Source organism: Nannospalax galili, unplaced genomic scaffold, assembly GCF_000622305.1.
Source record: "Nannospalax galili isolate Female #2095 unplaced genomic scaffold, S.galili_v1.0 scaffold294, whole genome shotgun sequence".
NCBI classification, from domain to species: Eukaryota; Metazoa; Chordata; class Mammalia; order Rodentia; family Spalacidae; genus Nannospalax; species Nannospalax galili.
Window position 1 is genome coordinate 847,958 of NW_008335053.1, and position 23,302 is coordinate 871,259.

The following is a 23,302-nucleotide window of genomic DNA, read 5'->3' on the forward strand; positions in this document are numbered from 1 at the left end:
CTACCCTATCCTTAGAGCCTTGGTCAAAGACCTGCCTAACACATAAGAATTTTGTAAAATACTAGCTAGAAGTTAGCTATGAGGCATAAAACTTAAGGCACAAGGTCCTAGAAGAGCTGATGAGCTCTTCCCAAAAGCCGGCTCTTCAATAAGAACAACGGATTTAACTCCTTTTAAGTCTTTCTACTCCTCTACACTCTTTCCCAACACAAAGCCTGTTCTGTGAACTATTCTGAATTTGACAAAGTTGGGTTTTAAGAAATGCATGTAGCTTAAAGGGCCAGAGAAAGCATAATTACTAATTCTGCTTAAAGAGTCTCAGGTATCCTAGCTAGCCTTGAACTTGCTATGTAGCTGAAGGTGACCTTGAACTTCTGATCCTCCTGCTTCCACTTACTGTGTGGGCATAAACACATCTGGTTTTATGCAGTGCTGGGGACTCAACTCAGGGCTTTGCGCATGCTAAGCAAGCACTTCTACCAACTAAGCTACATCTTTAGCCTCCACAATTTGTAATTCTTCCAGCAACCATCAATTTCCCTTCCCCATTCAGTAATTTCTGTTCACATGTGGTTGGTGTCTCTCTCTGTGTGTGTGTGTGTGTGTGTGTGTGTGTGTGTGTGTGTGTGTGTGTGTGTGTTGTGCAACCAGGGGCCAGAGGACGTCAGTAGATGTCTTCTATCTCTCACTGAACTTGGAGCTTTCTGGTTTTTAAGCCCCAATGATCCTCTTGGTCCACTCCCAACCAGCACTGAGGTTACAGAAGTGAGCAACTACATCTGGCTTTTATGTGGGTACTAGGGAATCTGGACTCCTCAAGCCTATACAGTAACTGGTCTTACACACTGAATCATCTCCCCAGCCTCCATATTTTAGTATTAATCAGTGCAGTTGGGAAAGGTGAGTGACCTGTGTTTAGGTGTGAAAAAACTAAATACAAGAATAAGAGTGGGCTGGAATATAGTAGAGGGTTTGCCTAACATGGGTGATGATCTGAGCTCATCGCTCAGTACAAAACAAACAAAAACAGGTAATGAAAAAACACCCAGTACAAAGCACACAGTCTCTCCATCTCTCTTTAATACTGAACGGAATTCTTTTATACAGCTGCAACAGTTTTAAGAGCAAAAATAAGAAAACATTACCAATAGACTTCAGGGTGTAAAAACATCACCTTTAAGGACGGCTAGTTGAGTTTTTCTTTGTTTTACACAAGTTTTGTTTTTTTGTTTGTTTTTTTTTTTTTTTGGTCTTTTTGAGACAGGGTCTCCCTGTAGCCCCAGCTGTCCTAGAACACTATGTAGACCACCAGGCTGGCCTTGAACTCACAGAGATCCACCTGCCTCTGCCTCCCGAAGTGCTGGGATTAAAGGCGTGCACCACCACACCCGGCTACTAGTATGTTTTTAAAGTTTTCAAGTCTGTGATGTCATCAAATTTTTGGATTACAATCAAAGCTGTGGATGATACTTCATTTTGCAGGAATGTTTTCTGTACACTGAGGTCCACAATGATGCAGCAGTGGTTCATCAATCTTAGTATGAACTGACCCCGCCCCCAGTGTGGGGGTGCTCACCTCCAGACTTGCTAATTCTACAGAGAACAGACATCTCTAACAAGCTCTCAGGTGATGCTGCAGCCACCATATACAGTCTATGGTCAAGGGTGACAAAACCCTAGTTGAGGGCACTGGTTCCCTCTTACCACGCTATGGGGAAGCCCCATTTGGAGGCCACCCAGGTGTTCACAGGATCCTGACCCCGTGCCAGTCTAAACCTTCCTATTATGTAAAAGTAAAACCCAATAAAGCTATTTATTTGGAAAAATATATAAGGGTTTATTCCCTACTATTATTTTGCTGCTTATATATTCTATTTCTGATTTATACTAATTTCTGATTAAAATGAGCCAGGGAGGCTATTTCCACCTACAAAACCCAAATCCACCATCATTTGCAGTTTGGTGCCTTTGGCCCTTCCCTAAATGGCTCTCGTGCCTGCTTATTGAGGGCTGAGCCCAGCCTGGGCCAGGTAGGGAGAAGTCACAGGGAGCTGAAAGCACTTCCAGGGCTGGGGTTGACTCAGAGGTACCTCAATGCTGGCTATGTGCAAGGGAGGCCCTGGGTTCAATCCCAAGCCGTACCAAGAAAGCGGAAACAAAATCCCAAATAAACAAAACAATTCTAAAACCTTGCTAGTGGGATGGCTGACTGCCTTCTCCTCCCCACAGACACCAGGGTGCAGGCACTCTGTTTTCTGGGGGATGAAGACACCTGCTTCTGCGGGGACAGACTTCAGCTTCAGGGTCACACATGCTGTTCACAAGCAGGATTCCAGCTGTCTACTTTCTACTGAGCTGAAATAGACAGCCTGACCTTGGTCCTACCTCAGGGCCCACAAAAGCTCAGATGGAGCAGGGGGCTGGGCTGCCATCAAAGCAAGGAACAAGGCCCAGATATGTGGTCAGCAAACAATGAAGCTGGGTGGTCTGATTTCTAGTAGCTCCTGAGAAGTGGTCTCTTGGCTGATAATTCATGACCTCAAACACACACACAAACTGTAAATGTACTTTCTCATAAAGGTCTGGCTGAAGCTGGCAAACCAGGTCCATGAAACATTCATGTGAAACCCAAGCAGGGCACTCACTGCCTGAGCATAGCCAGAGGAAGGACATTTCTGCCTTGAGGTCACATCAGAAGGAAAATAGCACCAGCTGTTAGTTGACAGTACACGCGTATGTAGACACACACACACACACACACACACACACACACACACACACACAAGTTCTTCCTTTCTCACCCCTGTCCCGACAACAGGCTTAGCAGAGGCTATAACATAGGAAGAACCTTAAGAACACAGAGTCAGCGGCCATCTAACCTTCAGCTACAGTATCTATCCACATGGCAAAAAAAGGTGAAGCTATAATGGGGAGCTGAACACAACAGGTCAGCATCAGTCTAAGTTCTGTCACTAAGGCCAGCTTGCAGTGCCTCAACTTACCCAATGGCTAATGACTGCAGTATGGCTATACTGTGGCTTTTCATTTCCCACTGGCTCCCCCATCTCTCTCAGTCTACAGTTGATGGTAAGACAGAGACAGCTGCTTTGGAGCTTTACCCCTGTGCTGGGTCACCAAGTGCTGGGCTCAGTCTCGAGGCTCAGGGTAGTGCTGTTCAGCTCACAGGGATTGCTTTATTCCAAACTCTCCCTGCTTTTCCACAGCAGACAGCAGTTTCTCAGTGAGCCTTAGAGAGAAATGGGTGACAGTAGCATCCACATTTATATACAACAGACCAATGCTGCCCTCTTTTTTAATGAAAATTTACATTTATTAATTTATTTGTGTGTATCTGTGCCTGCACAATATGGCACACTTGTGATCAAAGTTCTCTCCTTCTACCCATGTTGGTTCTGGGGATCAAACTCAGGTTGTCAGGCTTGGCGGTAGGTGCCTTTACCTGCTGAGCCATCTGACCACCTTGCAACACTGCCCTCTTAAGAACATTTTCAGGGTAAGCATGTCTTTTAAGGGGTGAGAGCTGAACAAAGGTAGCTGGACATTGAAGGAAGACCACCTGCTCTTCCAGGCCAGCTGGGTGAGTTAACCTTCCCCTTCTGGCAGCAAAGGTCCTGAGAGAATCTGGTTGCTAGGTCTCTGGTGGCCTAGCAACTGCTCTTGTTGGGAGATCTTCTCTTTAGGGACTGTGGTCAGGAAGGGGCACAGTGACAGAAGGGCTGATAAATTTGGGAACTCTGGTTTTACCTTTTCTCGACTCTTGAAGGACAAAGAACATTCTTTAAAAACAAGCAACAAAAGCATTATTCCAAACAATTTGAGAGGAAGGCAACGCCAGTGGCAGGAACAGGGAAAAGGAGAGGCTGGCATCCCTATTCTGCAGCTTGCTTTCCACAAAGTCCATTTTTATTTTGTTTACAAATTCACTTTGTAGCACAAGGTGAGCCAAACAGGACAAAGCCCACAGAGGTGCAATTGCAACTCATTTCTCATTCAATTTTTTTCACCTTCAAATGCTATGAATGTCTCTTTGGTCTCACTTTTTGGGCAGGGAAATTAGAAAAAGAAAAATCTTGGCTCCACCACCTTTACTTACAGAAGGTAAAACACTTAGCAGACACAGATTTCTGTTGGAGTTAGACTAGATTTCTTTTCACAGCCCTTAATCTCACGAGGTGAGAAGGAGTGGAAGTTGCCAAGTTGTTGGCTACCAGACCCATCAGTCTGTTTAACTCTGGCTAAAAGCAGAGAATAATGGGCAAGTTACCAAGTTCCCCCTTCAGCTTTGGCATAAATTCTGAAATTGTGGAAGATTCTCATGTAATACACATGCGCGCGTACACACACACACACACACACACACACACACACACAAATTTCATTTGCCTCACTGTCCAAAGCATACGTAGCACTGTGGTTTTCCAGTCCAAACAAAGACCAGAAATTAGGGCTGAAAACTAAAGGTGTTTTGGTTCTCCTGTTGGAGTCACACTCTGGCAAATGCCCTCAATGGATGGTACCCCATCTCATACCCCCAACCAGTTAAGTAAAATGTTCTGCAATTAAACACAAACTGAGCTGTTTCTCTGTTATCCATCATATTCTGCCAGTTCTTTAAAAATGGTGAATGTAACACTCAGTGCAGAAAGCTGGGGGTTAGGGTGGGAACACAGCTTCAAGAGGCACTCCTAAGTAGTGTGGGGTGTCCCTGTTCCCCCTTTCCCTCTTCTAGGACACAGGGTGGAGGAACCTCTTTAGCTCCCTGGGTTACTAAGAAAGATTTGCCTCTTGTTCTCTCCCACAGTTTCCAAAGGAGCCTCCATCTATAGGGCTTCCAAGGCAGGGCCCAACAGGATGGGGCCTGGACTAAGTCAGTGGCCACAACAGTGTGATGGCCTGAAAGGTGAGCACTTGTATTTGAAGTTGACTTTCTACACATTCCCTACTCGTCTTCAGCCTGGTTCACATCTACAACCCTGTTCAGTAAACACCTTAAATGGTGAGGTCAACATGCTGATTCAAAATCAAGCCAACAAATTAAGTCAGAGTCACAAAACTTTGTCCTTGAACTAAAGGGAAATGTTACTCAGTGAGGACCAGGCCTGTTCTAAACAGGCCTGTCTGACAGAATCTTGTTAGAGCAGGACAAGAACATGGCTTCTAAATTGGGTAATTTTAATTCTTTGAATGCTAGCTGCTTTGTAATGTGGAGTGTGGATTACAGTACTTAGACAAGGCCCACATTGATTTTTAACAAAAGGCTTCTATACTTGAATGCAAATCTAAGGACTATCCCTGGTCTAAGTTTACAGAAGACTACTCAAAACCTTAAAATTTCATGAAACATAAATAACCTGGTAACATACATTGAAGCCCTTTGTAATTTTCACTTTTCCCTCTAACCTGAAAAGAAATAATTTCTATATCAAACATCAGAGCAGAGAGTAAACATGGATGTTGACCACCCTTTCAGTTTTACGAATTTGCTTTTAGCTTTCATCAACAGGTAGATTTCTTTACCTATCATGATCCTAAAGATAAAATATCCTTCTTTTTAAAAATTGTTACAAATATTTATTTAAAAGTGCAATTTAAAAGTTAGCTGGGCAAGCACATCATTGAAAATAACAAAAAAGAGGGACCCAAAAATCAAAACCCTAAGGAACATAAAGAAGATTTTTAAAAAGCTGGCGTGCTGGGGAGTGCACAGAAAGGCAAGGTGAGGGGAGTCACGGCTCACGCTATGCAGGTGCTGTTCTTTCCAAGCACAAAGACAAAGATGGGGGAGGCTGCAACTCCATGGCCTAGTGTTGGCTCTGGTACCCACAGTGGACTTTAATATCATGATATGCATTAGGGAAGTTATAAAAAAAGTCCTATATATAGGTGGACACTTGAGGCATCTAAAAAGTCACCAGAAGCTTGAAGTTTAGCATCTCAACAGTTCCAGCTACTTAAAGTCAACTAAAGCCTCTATCATTAAATTTGGACTGGCTCATAATTCAAATGGATGATGAAGTCAAGTTGCCATCTTAGTGAAGAAAAGCCTCAAGTTCTCCATCCTTGCTATTACACACAAGGTAAGGGAAGTCTGATCCAGACTTTGTGTGTCAGGACGGTTGCAGTGTAAATGTATTATAAATATACTGATTCCTGCCCATCTCCCCTCCCTCATTGCAGAGTGCAATCAGAATTTAAAAAAAATAATAAAGTAAAATAAAGGAGGAGGAGCCAGTAGCTCCAGCTGAGTGCTGCTACTGTGTTCAACACTGTATTTTAGGGGCACTCTAAAAATCTAAGTTTCACCTCTAGGGAGAAAGCCCTGGGACAGCGACACAAGGTCAGCAGGTCTGGTCCGACCCCTGGAGACATTACTAACCCTTTACTTGAACCAACTTGGGTCATGCTGTTTCTTCTCAATTGCTCCTGACCATTAAAGCTGCTGTCTACAGCAGCCCCAAGCCTCAGGCATTTCACTGTTTCCTGTTACTTATTCCTACCACAAAAAATGCACCTGGGAAAGCAATTTAATCTCAGTTTTTACCCCAGAAAAATGAAACACTGCATTTCTGTCACAAGTGTTCCGAGCCTCTGTTCTCATTAACAGCCAGCTCTCAGGAGAAAAGAACTGCAACAGCAAAGGGAAATGTACATACCCAAACACCCGCATTCTTGACAGGCCTCTTTTGAAAGGACAGTGGTGCCCGTCTAAGCAGGAAAAGGATTGAGCACAAGGAAAGAGCTGCCAAAGACGAGTGGAATGAGCGACAGATTGAGTGAGTCCATTAATTCTTCTGGATGACTCTGAGTTCCTCCTCAAGGAGCGAAGTCCAGCGAGGCAAAGAAAGTGGCTAGCTGTCCTCAGAAAAACGGGCATCAGGGGGCTTCTGTCATCCAGCCAGGAATGCGGTCACCTTTCCTCTTCCAAGCCTGCCCTTCCAGCGCTGGGATGGAGGGCTGTATCAACAGCGGAGTCACACAGAGGAAGGGTACGGCAGGGCAGAGGCATGCTTCCGGGAGAGGAATGTAAGTGGAGTGTGCTTGCTTCTCCTCTCCCCTGGGTCCACATGTAGAAGGGCCCGAGAAAGGCCACCATCACAGCACTAGAAAGAGGATCAGCACGACCAACAGGACTGCGAAGAGGATGGCTATGGCACACCACTGGCGCCGATCTGGAAAGCAGGACACAGAGATGACCCTCCTAGGATGAGGCACTCCCCTCCCAGATTCACAGTTACACAGACTTTAAGACCATGCCATTGAAGCAGAAGAGGGACAGAGCATGCAAACGGCAGGGGCAGAGATGATCCTGTCCACACTTAGGCACCAGGCACCCTATGCTGTTTTGCCTGGGGCTTGCTTTAAGCACATCTATAACTTTGCCATTGAGTACAGGTTTTGAGTGTCTATAACCTTTAACTGAAATCTGTGAATTTTAGCTTTCTCTGGTGTTCGGTGCACCCTTGGAAAAGTTGCTGGCATTGGTCTGACAGATCAAAGCCCCCCTACTTTAATCTCCTACCAAAGTCAAGGCATGTAATTCAACAATGCTCATGCTCTTTCCTCAACGAGCACTATGAGAAGGTGGGAGATAAAAGCCACTGCTGGTCACTTCAGGAAATGAACAGCCAAGAAAGCAGGCTCTAGTGACAGAGCACGATGGATTTCACATCACACCTAGTCAAGTAAGAAGGAAGATTTACTTAGTAACCTGCTGATGTGATTCATGCACTCATCTGGACATGAAAGCCAAACGTCTTTTCTGAAACCTTTAGTGATACCAATGATTTTGAGTAATTGGCACAGGATACAGAGTGGCTGGAGTCCTTCTGTATGAATGAGAGTAGAGAGGCCCTGTAGGACAGAAGGGCAGACAGGACCAGGGATGCCTGCCCAGTCCACAATCCTAGACAGACGTCCACAAGACAGAACTTCTAACGCTGCAACAGCTGCCTCACGGGGTTCTTGTGAGAGTCCCAAGCCTGGGACACTGAGGACCATCATCATTAGGACACTTCCTTAACTTGAAGAAATGTGGAACATGCAAGTGGCCTTTCTGTTCGCAAGTCCTGACATCTTGCACAAAGGGTCAGGAAGATACAAAGGAAGAAGCTAGGTATGCTGGGGTACACCTATAAACTCAGCACTCAGGAAGCTGAGGCAGAAGGACTGCCACAAGTTCCAGGCCAGCCAGGACTATATAGAGATCCTGTCAAAACAAAACAAAACAAAACAAAACAAAACAAAACAAAACACAGAGCTGGGAGATGGCTCACTGAAAAGTGTTTGCTGCACAAACATGAGGACCTGAGTTTGGATTCTCAGAACCCACATAAAAGTCAGGCACAGCAGCACAGCCCATTAACCCCAGTGCTAGAGGGTAGCAGAGACAGGTAGACAGATGGACCCTTGGGAGCTTGATGACCAGCCACTATAGCTAAAATGGAAACTCCAGGTTCAGTAAGGATCCTGTCTCAGAAAATAAAAATCAGGCCAGGTGTGGTGGCACATGCCTTTATTCCCAGCACTTATGAGGCAGAGGCAGGTGGATCTCTGTGAGATTGAGGTCATTCTGGTCTATATAGCTAGTCCCAGGCTAGCTGGGGCTACAGGGAGACCTGTCTCAAAAAATCCAAACAAGAAAAAACAAAAACAACAAAGAACTAAAAGTTAATAAAAAGTAAGGTGGAAAGTGATAAAGACACCAGAAGTTGACCTCTAACCTCCATATGCACACAAATGAGTGTATAACAGCAGAGAGCGAGAGCGAGAGCGAGAGAGAGAGAGAGAGAGAGAGAGAGAAAGAATATGCCACTAGCCTATGAAAATGCATTTGAACCAGTAGGAATAACAACTTCTTTTAAATAGAAGTATAAGACATAGTGGTTTGTTAGTGTTTACTGGAGAACCTACAAATTTTAGCACACCATACCTATTGTAAAATGGTCTGATATTTAGGAAAATAGACAGCAAAACTCTCCACAAATCAAAGATGCCATGGATATCAAAGTCTTAGAACTTTTTAAGGGCCAAAATAACTGCTACTGAATTCCAGTAAATACAGTAAATACCTTCTTAGTGGGATCAACCACTTGTCTACCTCAGACATGCCAGAAACTCATTTGGTAACTAAGATCCCCAGTCTGCGCACTCCTTGTTCTGAAGTATGACTACTCTGGAGGCTATGGAACACAGCAGGCCTATCATAGGAGTCCCTTTCAAGCTCTTTAACCATCACGTCAGTAATTAAGAAAGCTTTCAAATCTAGCACTCTCTTATTGCTTTAAATTATTGGACTCCTGGTTTCCACTTCAGCATGGAAAGAGATTATTAGTTACTTACTACTCTGTCCTAATATGAAAAGACTGAACACACTGAAAAAAAATCAACATATCTTCTTAGATCCACCAGAGGGGTAAGGCTACAGGGCCAGCCCCTAACAATGGAGAACGTAGATGAATACAGAGAATCACAAATTAGAGCAGAATCCCCCAATGCATTCCCCCCAACCCTCCAGCACCCAGCAGCAACATCCCCTAGAACTAGTATGGGGACAGGTAAACTGAACTGAAACTGACAAGCTATAGGGGTTCAGTATGGACAAGTCTAAAATATATAGTCAGTTAAAGGAGACAACCCCCCCAACACATTTTTGAGTTTTACTTCCAGAAGCTCAAGCAGATTGTCATAGTGAATGCAGGAGAAATGGTAACATTTTAAGGTGCTGGATATGCTAATTATTCTCACTTGATCACTACTCAATGTATACATGAATCAAAACACCACCATGCAACTCATAAATATGTACAAATAGTATGTGTTAATCCAAAAAATTAAATGAACAAAGAATTTTTAGGGCACTGAGACTATCCTGTATGACAGTATGATGATGCTGTCAAAACCCACAGAATGAACACGTACAGTGCTGTAGCAAATATACCACTGTGATGTCCAGGGTCAATAGGGGGTGAGTGGCTGGGATGGGGACAAAGTTGCTTGGGAAGTCTCTGTAACTTTCCCTTCAATTTTGCTCTGTACCTAAAACTGCTCTAAGAAATAAAGCTTATTAATTAAAAAAAAAAGTTTGCAATAATTTAAAACCACACTCAGTAAACAACTGATGCTTTTTCAGGGCAAACACAGAGAAGGCAACTGTTTCCTCCTTCTACTCCTTGGCCCTCCAGACATACTTCCAGCATGTGTTGCCCTACCCCCATTCCAGCACCCACCACTCTCAGGACCAGATTTTCAAAACTGACCCAGATTTCCACGTTTGGCCTTCCCACCAGCCTCTGCCAGCACAAATCCTGTACTTTTCTTCAGTCACTTTTTCTTCAGCAACTCCCTTCAGCAGGTTCTCATCAAGTGAAACCACAGGAGCTAGCATAGCCCAGGCATGCTCTTTTAAGGCCATTCTCCTTTGAAGTGGCAGGCTGCTTCTATGAGGTATGAACTAGACAACCCAGGGAGTATCTACCCTACCAGACTTCTCCCCAGCACCTCCTGTAAGGTTTCAAGCACAGAAGGAATGGGTACTGACCACAATGGCTTTTGTGATCTAAGTGTAAAGTTTTAATCCATTTTTGTGTGCTTGCTTGTGTGCTAAGCCTGTGCTCTACCAAGCTACACCTCCAGTCCAAAGCAAGCTTGAGAACTGCTTCAAACAGTGGAAGAGGAACAAAAGGAACTCCAATAGTCGGGATCAGAGAGTGTTGGAGGGGGAAGGAGTCCTCTATTTCATTCAATAAAGCATTTCTCTGCATAAGAGAAGAGCAAATTAGTCTCTCTTGGGTCATTTACAAAGTAGGTATACGGTCTTGGCTGATTTCTCCCATGAAGCAGCCAGCCAAGGGGAAGGCTTGGCTTTCAAGAACTGCTGATGTGTACTTGATCAAATTCTGGTGTTCTTCCTTTATGTAGAGGTTTAATAACAAAGTGGTGATACAGAAGTTATAGAAAAGAGACAATTACAAACTGCCTGGTCAACAAACAGAAGCAGACATCATAGCAGCATTTCTTTTGGTAGCAGGAAAGAGTAAAATGAAAAAAGTAACCTGTCAAAAATGAAGGGTGGTATATATTGTTAGAGCTTGGAGCTAAGGTCACAAACTAGCAGATGAACACTCACAAGTGTAGGTAGTGTGCTACACGAGTGGCAGGTTTTTGCTAACACTCCACTCTGGCCTGTGAGTGGAGTTTGATAGTAACCTTTGCTACAAGTGGGGGGTGGTGTGGGGGAGGCAGGCCCTTCATGCTGAACACTGTTACCTGGCTTTTTTTCATACAATATAACCAAGTTCTTACATTTGCTTTCTAAAATTTTGTTTTGGAAAAGCAGAATAAAACATAAGCAAGTCTCAGTGCTACAGATGCCCACAGAGGCACTTATCACAATGCCAGTACTTTCCTAAATTATTCATACCCAGAATGCTGGGAAACAAAAGACACAGGGCATCTTTGTTCACTCACTCTCCCCACCAGAACTGGTACTGAAGTAGCTACTTGACTGTACAGCTAATACATACACTAGTGAGAAGGCTGGTGTCTAAACCAGTTATATAATACTATATTAAAACAACCTTTTAAAAAGTACAGGGGTATTGGGGAGATGGTTCAGTGGGTAATGTTTGCCACCCAAGCACGAGGACCTGCGTTTGAATCCACATGTAAAAGTAAAAGCCAAGTGTGGTGGTATGTTCCTGTAAACCTTAAGCTATGGGCAAGTGGCTCACCTGTCAGCCAGTCTAGTCAAAATGGTGAGCTTTGGGTTCAATGAGTCACTTGGGTCTCAAAAAATACAGTAGACAGGCTGGTGAGATAGCTCAGTGTACAAAGGTACTTTCTGCTAAGCCTGACAATTTGAGTTCAATATCAGAACCTACATGGTAGAAGGAAGGAATCTACTCCTTCAAGATGTCCTCTGAATTACGCATGCATGCTCTCACACACAAATATCATAAATAAATAAATAAATAAATAAAAATAAATGCAAGAAAAATAAAGCGAAGAATATAGAAGAAGACATTGATACTGACCTCTGGCCTCCACATGTGTATGTACACATGCACCCCCCCCACACACACACCTTAAAAAAATAAATAAATAAAATACAGGGGTATGGGTAGGCAAGAACAGAGGAAGAAGAAAGAAGACTTTTCAGACCTTTCTCTAAGCATGTGAACAATGCACTAAGTTGTTGCTGCATCTGCACAGCTTTGGGCAGGACGAGCCTGCTTGAAGTGCAAAGATATTTGGCCTAGAGAGAAAGGAACTAACTCCAGATATGAACTTCCTTTTGTTTTGGATTTGATGGGTCCCTTGCCCCTTAGGGTCTTCATTGCTTTGTGATATTTTTAAACATTTACAGAGTACAAATACACTATCAAACACCTGTATATTATTTCCATGGAACATAGGGCCTCATCTATGCTAGGTCAAGTGCTTTACCACTGAGCTACACCCACAACCCTCAGTCTGTTCTTACAGTTATGAAACGAAGCCTCAGAAACCATTCTGCTACTTGGCTGGAAGTTAAACTCTTGAGTAGTACACAGGCATTTGCATTTCAGTCTTCAATGTTACAAACTGACAGTGGAAAACAGGAAAATGAAGTGTCAGAAAATGGGGAGCCTTTTAGTAGGGGGGCATCGGATGGTTTGGGAACTTTCAAATTACCTAAAGAAATATCTCAGTTCTTCCTTCCACCAAGCAAACCCTACCAGATAAAGAAGAGGTCTTTCTTTGACTCAAAAACATTATTTCCTGCATGGTAAGGGAGGTGGTTTATAGTAATAAAAAAAAAATAAAGTCACTGAAAACATCTTCATATACAGAAATCAGTCTGAAAATTTATCCCTTCACCCCCATCCTGGTACAAATTTGCTAGGACATTTCATTATGACTTAAATACAGCACTGTATTCTAGGAGGCTACCATATTCTGAAGTAGGCATTTTTCTATCAATGGACAGAAGACAGTTCAGAGGAAAAAGCAAGTGGAATGTTAGGTACTGCTTTAAATATGTTCCGGGGGCAAAGGTGCCTGCTGCCAAACCTGCTGACCTAAGTTTGATCCCTGAGACCCAAATGGTAGGAGAGAACTGTCAAATTGTGCTCTGATTTTCACAATATAGTATGGCAAGTGTACACACACACACACACACACACACACACACACACTGTCGCATGCAGAGACACACAAATATTAAAATACAAAATGAATTTTTTAAAAAATGCTCTATGGGGGCTGGAGAGATGTCTCAATGGTTAAGAGCACTGACTACTTTTGCAGAGGACCTGGGTTTGGTTCCCAGCACCCACATAGTAGTTAAAAACCATCTGTAACCCTAGTTCCAGGGAATCCGACAGCCTTTTCTGACCTCTACAGGCATTGCACGACACAGGTGCACTTACATACATGCAGACAATATACACATACACAAATTTTTTTAAAAAGTTCTCTAACATGGCAATGAAATGTCATTGCAGGAAAGTTTCTCCAACACAGTGTGACAGCCACCAAGCTAGGTCTATAAGCAGAAGCTATGCCTTTTCCACATTAACCTTCCATTTTCCAACTCTAAAGCAGCTCAAACAATTATGCACCAGGCGAAGGTCTGTGTGGACACACCTGTGAGGGAACATCACAGACAGAGCCCCAGAAGGAAGTAGAAATTCTCAGATAAACAGACATACCACTGGTCATGTGAGATACTTTTGCAAGCTTCTTCATCACATTGTCTAGTCGAGACTGAGTGCTTTCCAGCTCATGAGAGAAGTCATCGAGCATGCTGGGGAGAGGCGGGAGAAAGCAAGCAGTGAGCAGAGCCTTAGCAATGTACTGGCCTGGGTCATGTCAGCTCTAGGCCTCCGTCTCAATAAACACGAGAGGTGACAATGGGACTCAGGACTTTACTCTCTTACTCAAAATCCTTGGGACAACTTGGGATATTTTGAAATCCAGGAGCTTTTTAAAAAAGATAGGTCATGAATGTCACAGATTAGCAGGGTCTGGGGCAGTCCCCATAACCAAACATGCTTGAATTTTTGCAGAGAACCTACGAGGAGTTACAGTCAGTTTAGGTGATGCTCTTCTACAACATAAGCCTGCTACAAATTAAACATTTGGGCCTGAAGAGCTTTCTAGATTTCAGAATTGCAGGCGAGGCAGTGTACCTGACTCTTCAACACTACCAACTTAGATACAACGTCATCTGAAAGCCAGGCTTTGCCATTTGCTATCTTGGACAAGATACCTGACGACTCTTTGGGAATGTTTCCTCACGTGTTAAACAGGGTGATCCTACTAACCCAACTCTAGTCATGTTGTGAGCACCACATAATATACAAAAGCCGTATACATCAATGTGAGTTGGAATGTTCTTTAATCAGACATTCTCCTTTAGAGCATTTGGCTTTATCGTTGAAAGCCCAAGGCCTGATATCTCTGATGTGTGGTGTGTGCTCACACCCCATCTCTACAGACGAGCGTTCTCAAGGATCACTGGAGATCCAGTAGAGAAGGTCTCTGATGTTTGCTATGTAACATGCAGCTGGGAAAGAAACACAACACTGTACTCGAATTCTAGCACTGCTTATGTCATAAATTACCGAGTATTTCAGACTTCAACTTCTATTAGGACATGATTATTTTGAGGCTAGAATCAACAACACACCAGTTAGTACCAGGGCATTTCTACAAAGGTCTTTACTCACTTACTCACAGTGTCAGTGGCAAACTATTGGTCTGGGTATGAACCCACAAAAGATGCGTGACAGCTCCTTAGGATTTGGGGTCACTAACTCCTCATTAAGTCAACCGTCAAACTCCACATTGACAACTAGGTAAGTCTGTTCTATACCTGAGTTTTCAAACAAAAACATTTTTAACTCATCTTAGATCCTGACAGCATTATGGCCCTGCAGCTGGCAGGCCTCTCTAGGCCAAACATGGAAAACAAGGGCTACTTTTGTGTGCTGGGTGTGACTTTTCTTACTGAAAACAAAATGGGCTTTTCACTCAAACTTCAGCCACGTATAGTCACTAACCAGGCTTCTAGCCACCCCACTCGACCCAACACTGCCCAACAGAAAGAGTGTAAATCACATACTTTGCATTTTTGAGACAGGGTCTCTCATGTAGCCCAGGCTGCCCTCAAACTCACAAAGATGACCCTGAACTTCTGATCCTCCTGCCTTACTTCCTAAATGTTGGGATTACAGATGTGCAACACCATGCCTGGTTTATGCAGTGCTAGAGAATGAAGACGACAAGCACTTTACCAACTAGGCTACATCCCCAGTCCCTGAAATTAATTTTTTAACAATCTATTTTATTTAGTGTACTATATCCACAATATTATTTCAACATCTAACATAAAATTATTAATCACTATTTTTCCCTTTTGCTTCAGAATCCAGCATGTACTGTACTTTACTTTCGCTCAGCCAGGCCGCATTCCAGTTGCTGAAGAGCACATGTGGCTAGCGGCTATTCTATCAGGCAGCACAGGTCTAGGTTCAAGGTCCATGTTTTTTTTCTCTTATAATTTACCTTTTATTTTCCAGACATATAAACACCCAGCTTAAAAAGAAAAACTGTCCTACAAGACTTCTCTGGTATAGATGTGTCACAATTTGATTAGGTCAACATTCAACATTAATATTAAGGCACCTAAATAAGTACTGGTCACAGCTGAGGCAGTTTTGTGGTAGGAATCACATTGCTTCTGGCTGTATTCCACTGCTTGCTAAGGAGTTCGCTTTCTCTGGCCTGTTGAGGTCATAACCAGTCACCTGCCTTTCTAACATCTAGATTGGTGTAATGCTGTTTCTTATTCTATTTCTATGTTCTCCCTTAGGTTTTAGTCTTTACAAAAAATTGTTGTTATTATTATGGTGGGCTCCACAGGGAGTAGAGACATGACATGGACTGTGTTCAATTCAGCATCTTTACATGGATGTATCTCAGGCTCTGCATTCTCAAGCTGCCGCATCAACAAAGCAGCTTAAGCCCCTTCCCACTTCAACATATTTTAAAGTTAGAACCCACCTTAAAGAGAAATTTAACTTGTGTGTCTAGATTCTTGCTACTCCAGAATTCCACCTGGCTATACTCTACTACATCATCTGAATCCCTGCATCTGATCATGCATCACTCCTAACTCTACTTCCCTGCCTCCCACACACCAAGAATGGAAAGTCCTGCCTCCTCACCACACTGACAAGGCCTTTCATGCTGTCCACTGTGTTGCTATCAGGGCTTCTGCCCTCTCTCCTTCCCCATGCTAGAAACACTGGAATCCTTTCTGCCCTGTGCATCCCTGCACCTCTGAATCTCCCCAGGCACTTTCTCCCTACTGTACATGCTTGTTAGCTCCTCCACACACAGATACTGTCTCTCATTCAGCTACCTACCATCTATACATCCTGCAGGTTCAGTTAACCCTTTTTCTCAGGGAACCTAGGTCAAGTCAGCTGAACTGGCCTATCACAGCGACACAACTCTCCTTCCTTGCTGCAATCACAGAACCAACAGAATCACTTCCTTCATTTATACAGTATCTGCTCTTACCCCAAAGCAGCAAACTCTGAAATAACAGACAGGGTCTATTCTGTTCATGCCTCTATCTCCAAGGTCTCCCTAAGTCACCTGGTGCAGTGCCCAGTAAGAACTGATAATAAATGAATGCATACCAATGAGCATTAAGGGTCGGGCAGAGAGTTTCTGAAGTATCCTGGTGGATCATTTCCCCTTCTATGAGATGTCAAATGGTGGTATGCGGCAGTATTCAAGAATGCTGTTTTTGTTATAGTACTTTAGAGTATAAAAGAGAATGTTCTTAAACAAAATCAAATTTTAAGAGTTATATTTTCTTGGTTTGTTCTGAGGGAAGATTGTTTTCGTTCACTGAAATAAAGTTTATAAGGTTTTTCACAAGGCTGTAATTAATGTTCCATGTAGCAGGGGTCCTGATACAGTTAAGGTAGTCCTGACACCTTCATAGGTCTCCCCTCAGGCCTGTTTATCCTCTTCAGAGCAGAATCTCCCGAGGTCACAACCCTATCTGCTTCACATTCTCATTTGTAACTGGGCTTCAAGTATCTTTTCAGAGAAATGTGTGTATCTTCTAAAGGGTGTTTAAAAATATCAACTTTGTCTAAACCATGCTGTGATTTTATCTGGTAGTTTTGCTTCTTTTGGTGGGGCTACCCTGTACAACAAAATTAAAAATGCAGCTACAGATAAAAAGCTTTTTACTTTAGCAGTCATGTAACTCATTGCCAGTCCTATTAAGAGTTTTCATGGGATGGCTTTTCTCCCCAGTGTCACTTCAGACAGGGGCATCTCACTACTCACACTGCCTGCTCCTCCAGCTCCCCTCCGATGCGCTGGGACATGTTCTTCAGCACCCCGATGCTGCCAGAGACCAGCTCCAACTGCTCATCCTGCTGTTCCACGATCAACTGGTGCCAGAGAAACGGAAATAAGCAATTAAAATCCATCTTACCTGGTTCCAAGCCCAGCACTTGAGCAGCTGTTAGTTTCTTTGCCAGCTTGGGACAATTCACATTCAGAAGCAAAGCCCAGAAATCAAAGGACCAGACCGTTGCCTCTGAGAACACACTGCTCAAAAGACTGGATTGTCAAGATACTGATATCTCCGGCTGATCCAACTTGTGAACAGTCAGTGGGGCTTGAAACCACCAAGGGAGATTTACTCTGCTTGGCTGTGGTCCAATAAGGGAACAGACAAAAGCACACAGGCAGATGACCACTGCATCAGGGGGTGGGTGTGGAAAGGAAGCCCAGTGCCAAGATCAAGGTCTGTCTATAACACTGCCACAGCTTCAATGCAAGAGTCTGGCAATCTCTAGACATGGGAAAATTGCAAGGTCCTTTTCTCTTTCCTCAAGGACAAACTAAAGAATGCCCTATGACAATAAGCTACCTCAATGACAACTGTTGGCTGACAAAGAAATACTTTCAACTGTGCTGTGTTCTTGTTACTCTCTTAACTAAGATAGCTATACATTAGAAGCAACAATACAAGCTGATGGTGGTCCAGGACTATACTCTCAACAATCATGAAGCTGAGGTAGGCTAATCAAGAGTTCAAGGTCAGCCTGGACCACATAGCAAGACCCTGTCCAATAAAACAAAAAATAAAAATAAAGCAACCACACAAAGACAATTAAGTTCATTTTCTTTCTATACCTCAACCTCCATCAAAACAAATAATGGAACAAACCAATAACTTTTAATGGAAAAAATAAGAACTCAATGTTTCTGAAAGTAGTTTTGTTAAACAAAAATTTGAACATACAAATAAGAGGTTGGAGAAAAGAAAAGTATTTCTTTTTTCTGTCAAGTTTTTTTGTTTTTGTGTTTTGAACTCATTATGTAGACCAGGCTGGCCACCTGCTTCTCTTGTCTGCCAGTTTTGATGTCAGCTCTGCTTTTCCCAAGACCTTATCAAGCCTGGTCCTTTTGTACATTGTGCTCTAAAGGTTTTTATATACTTTATGTATACAATCATTACACATCTGGCACGGTGAAACATAGGACAAACTCTGATCTATCCTGCTTGTCATTAGGTAACAAGCCCACGGATGGCAGAAGAGCCCAGGGAGGCACCCTGCCTGCTACCTCCTGTCCTTGGCTGGCTGTTCTCAGGTACCTGCTGCTGTGCCTGCTGCTCCTCAATGAAATGGGAATTGGCTAACTGCAGCTCTCGATCGAGGCGCCCATATTGATCTGTTGTTCCACTGCTCCAGTTCTGACTGCTGCTGTCTCCTAGCAGCGCCTGTGTGAGCAAGGACAACCAAACAAAAACAGAATAAAACAAGAAAGATAGTCTTTAAAAGGGAAATATAGTGCTAAAAACAAGGAAAAGCAAGATAGGTGGTATTTTGAATAGTCTTATCATATTCCATCAAGTCTTTACTACTCCTAAGTAAAACAGATACCCACAGAATTTATTAAGACAATTGCTGTCAATAAAAATCATCTAACAGCTTAGAAACAGAGAACATTTCTATCTCATCAAAAGAATCTAAACCAAATCTGATTTTATTCTAGTTTAAGTTTTAGGTGATAGTTTTCTAAGTATTATTTAGGTGATAGTTTTCTAAGTATCACATTTTAACAATCAGAAACATTTTTAAGTATTACACTTTTTAAAGTACTATGTTTTAATAATTAGAAATGAGTTCCTTTTATATACAAAAGTGTGCCATTTCTTCAAATATTTTAAATAGTCAGGTATGGTGACCGGTACCTTTAATCCCAACTCAGGAGGCTGGGGCAGGAAGATTTCCAGTTCTAGGCCAACCTGGGTTACATAGACCAGCCACAGCTGTATATATTGCAAGATTTTCTGTCTTAAACAAAACAGACAGGCATGGTGGTGCATGCCTTTAGCACTTGGGAGGCAGAGGCAGGCAGACCTCTGTGAGATTGAGGTCAGCCTGGTCTACATAGTGAGTTCCAGGCCAGATGGGACTACAGGGAGACCCTGTCTCAAAAAGACCCAAAGAAAAAAACAAAAAACAAAAAAACAAAACCAAATAGTAACAATTTAAAATAAAGAGATTTGAGTTATGTTAAAGATTCTTCAAATGTCTACATAAAAAATATACTTTTTTTTTTTTGTGAAACAGGGTTTCACTATGTATCCCAGACTGGTCTTGAACTCATACTTTGCAGCCCAGATAGGCTTTGAACTTGTAGCAATTCTCCACTGGCTAAAAAATTCAATCATTACCATGTCACAATCCTCCTTCATTCTCAAGGAGCCTGGAGTGCCATAAAAACAGTAGGTAATTCCAGGCCTCCTAGACACCTGGCACAGCATGTGGTACGTGCTATAAGAAGGGTGTGCTGAAGGCCCTGTGGGAGTCCAGAGGTAAGGAGCTGGGCTAAGAGGGAAGGAATGGGTAACAGTGTTAGGGCAGGCTGCCTAGATTTGGTTAAGTGCCTGCCAAAGGCCACGTGGTAAAGGCTTAGCCCCTAGCCTGTGGCACTCCTGAGAGGTGGTGGATTCTTTAAGAAGTGGAACCTACTGAGAGTTCTGTGTCCTGCTGCCACAATGTACTGACTCACCACATGTCCAAGAGCATGAGGGTCAACCATTCATGAACTGAGACCTAAACTATAAGCCAAAATAAACCTTTCCTCTTTATAAGTTATCTCAGGAGTATGTTACAGTAAAGAGTAATGAAATAGAACTAAACAAGCTAGACTTTCACAATACCTTCCCTATCACTCTGGGGCCCATGTGCACATGGCTTATTCTTGATCATGTGATACAAGGATGGCCAGCAATTTTAAGTTCCAAATATCTAACCACATATTTTCTATAGTAGGTACTTACATTCTGACGTTTTCTCACCTGTCTGTTTTTCCTTTCTGCTAATGCCTGCACAGATGAAGTTGACATCTGATCCTTCATATCCTAAAGAGACATACAAAAGAGCAGAAAACAAATGAAAGTATCTTGAAAGAAAATCATGGGTAGTATTTTACACATTAGCAAAAAGCACAATTTATCATTTCACTCTATTTTTTAGGCAAAAAGACAGCAGTCTGTGGCTTTCATTTTCAATTTCAAACGTGAAGGAAATAGAAAAAAAAATCTTCCCTTAAAAACAAATAACCTGGATGGTAAATTTAACTAGACAGGGGAAGCAACTAACATTCAGAGCAACTTTGATCAGTCAGCACCTCCTGTGAATTTTCCTGATGATTGTGAGAAACTGGAGTAATCTCCACTTTCAAGTTGAGGGAGGTGAATCCAGAAGGAATGATATTTTTCTCAAAGTTACACAGCCAGTAAGTGACATCGCAGGGGAACTCAAAAGACTGTGTACTGGCTAGCATCCTCTCTAAAACACTGATTAAAAAAAACACATTCTTCTTAAGTGCAGTCATCATTAAACAGTGAGGAACACTTTCATACTCACTTCTTACTGGGTTGTAGTCATGCAAAGCACAGACTATTTCTAAAGCCACAGTGAATTTTTAAAACATTATCAAAGATAATTTTGTGTGGGAAGAAAAAAAAAATCAATGGATCTATTATTTAACCTTAAGCAAAATATCTTATTCAATATGAGCCATTTTAGTTCTAATAGTTAACCATAACTCAAAACACCATAAAATGATCTAAAATAAGTATGTTATAAATGCAATACAATTTTCTTTCTTCTTAAAAAAAAGGCTTTCAAGACACTTTGAAATTTTCTGTTGGCAAGTACACGTACTTTGATAGATGTAAATGTTAAAGTAGTCAATGTTTAGAAATTTCCTCTAAGACCCAGGACAAGTGAGTGCTAGACCAGATGGTGTCATGGCTTTAAAATTCCTACTGTGGTTAATTCTGAATAGCTACCTTGCCTCAACTTTCAAAGCACCTGCATTCATTCAGCAAATACTGATGTCTAATATATACTAATCATAACAGTAATGTTTTATGACATGGTTTAGACCCTTGCTCCCTTGAAGCTGATAAGGTGATTTATCTGACTCAGATACCCACGGAGCTACTGAAAATTGGTTCTCTAGGTCCCATCCCAACCTATGCCAGGCTCTTTACAGTATACTTTAATGAGTCTCTCTGGTGAGTCTTAAGAACCCCTGCTAATCAAATTTTAGAAAACTCAAAACAAAATGGTTATGACAGTATGTCCTAGACTGCAGGATTCCCTACTATCAACTGAATTAGTTTAAGATAACATTTATTCAACCCAGAAATCCCATTTATTTAACATACATTAAGAGGGCAATATCTACTACATGTGGTGGTGCGCACCTTTAATCCCAGCACTGGGGAGGCAGAGGCAGGAGGATCCCTATAAGACTGCAAAAAGACAGACAGACAAGATAAGAGAGAGCACAATATCTGACATGTTCACCAGGGAGAATAATACACACTTTTACCAATGCACTTTGTAATAGTCTTAAAAAACCATGACCATGCTACTTGTATAACAGAATTACTAACATGTATACAGAAAATGGAACTCCTTAGCCTTCAACACCATATACATAATTTGTATCTCCTATCCAAAGCTGGACAGGGAGGGGTAATGACTGAAACATACCTCCTCCTCCAGCAGGCTGCTGGTTAAACCCGGTCTTGCTTCATGCTTCTAGGTGCTGCTCAAATGGGCCATCCAGTTAAAAACCCATCAGGTTGTATGAGTAGGATATGGGACTTTTTCTGTATTGTTGTATGTCAATAACAAGGTTTTAGAAACTATTACTGCTCTCATACAATGGATGAACAATAGCAGGACCAACACTTTGAAAATGAATTTTGTCATTTTGTATCCAAAACCTCAAGAACCATTAACTCCACTAATAGCATTTTAAAGAAATAAACCAGAACATATGTGTAAAAGATATTCTGCAGTGCTATTTATAATATAAAAGTAGAAATAAGCAATATGCCCAAATAAAGGGAAAGAACTTATAGCAAATCCATACAGCACAGTATATGTATTAGACATTATGTTTATGAAGAGATTCCTAAAAACAGATAATACACACAAATGATCAAATGTGGACAGACACATTAACTCACTGAGAAAGTACAGCTAAGAGCTATTTCCCCCCATTAAGCCAGGAAAAAATGAAGAGGTTAATAACTTAACACTGGTGAAGATCTTACAAAATTATAAAGGTCAGGCATGGCGGCACACGCCTTTAACCCCAGCACTCAGGAGGCTGAGGCAGGGAGATCTCGGTGAGTTCAAAGTGAGCCTGTCTACACAGTAAGTTCCAGGCCAGCCAGGGCCATAAAGTGATACCTTGCCTTTCAAAACAAAACTAAACTAAACTAAAACAAACAAAAATATCCCCAAATTGTGATACTTTATTAGAAATAGTTTTTTGTACTATTTTGAAAATATTAACTAATATTTAAAATGTAGGTGCACCACCTGCATGCAGTGCCGGCAGAGAGCAGAAGTTGGATCCCTTGAAACTGGAGTTAAGGACAGATGTTAACCACCATGTGGGTGCTGGGAACCAAACCCAGGTTCTCTGGAAGAGCCAGTGCTCTTAACTCCTGAGCCATCTCTCTAACCTGATGAATGTGTTTTGTTTTGGTTTGGGTTTTTTGTTTTGTTTTGTTTTTTTTTTGTCTTTTTGAAGCAGGGTCTCCCTGTAGCTCCAGCTGTCCTGGAACTCACTATGTAGACCAGGCTGGCCTTGAACTCACAGAGATCCACCTGCCTCTGCCTCCAAGTGCTGGGACTACAGGCGTGCGCCACCACGCCCG

The 23,302-nt window shown here is 42.3% G+C and overlaps 1 protein-coding gene and 1 non-coding gene across 2 annotated transcripts in view; one reads left to right on the forward strand and one right to left on the reverse strand.

Annotated features, from left to right (window-relative positions):
* Window positions 1–1,062: 1,062 nt before the first annotated feature.
* Stx6 (syntaxin 6) overlaps window positions 1,063–23,302 on the reverse strand; it is a 43,943-nt gene continuing 21,703 nt past the window's right edge. The window contains exons 4-8 of the mRNA XM_008829743.2: window positions 20,411–20,473; window positions 18,698–18,823; window positions 17,377–17,483; window positions 13,713–13,807; window positions 1,063–7,190 (exon numbers count right to left, since the gene is read on the reverse strand). Of these exons, the coding sequence (XP_008827965.1) occupies window positions 7,114–7,190; window positions 13,713–13,807; window positions 17,377–17,483; window positions 18,698–18,823; window positions 20,411–20,473 (468 nt within the window). The 3' untranslated portion in view covers window positions 1,063–7,113. The remainder of the gene's footprint in view (window positions 7,191–13,712; window positions 13,808–17,376; window positions 17,484–18,697; window positions 18,824–20,410; window positions 20,474–23,302) is intronic.
* LOC115069734 lies at window positions 11,091–11,239 on the forward strand. Its single transcript, XR_003848968.1, has one exon. It is a non-coding gene; the product is annotated as a small nucleolar RNA SNORA62/SNORA6 family (small nucleolar RNA).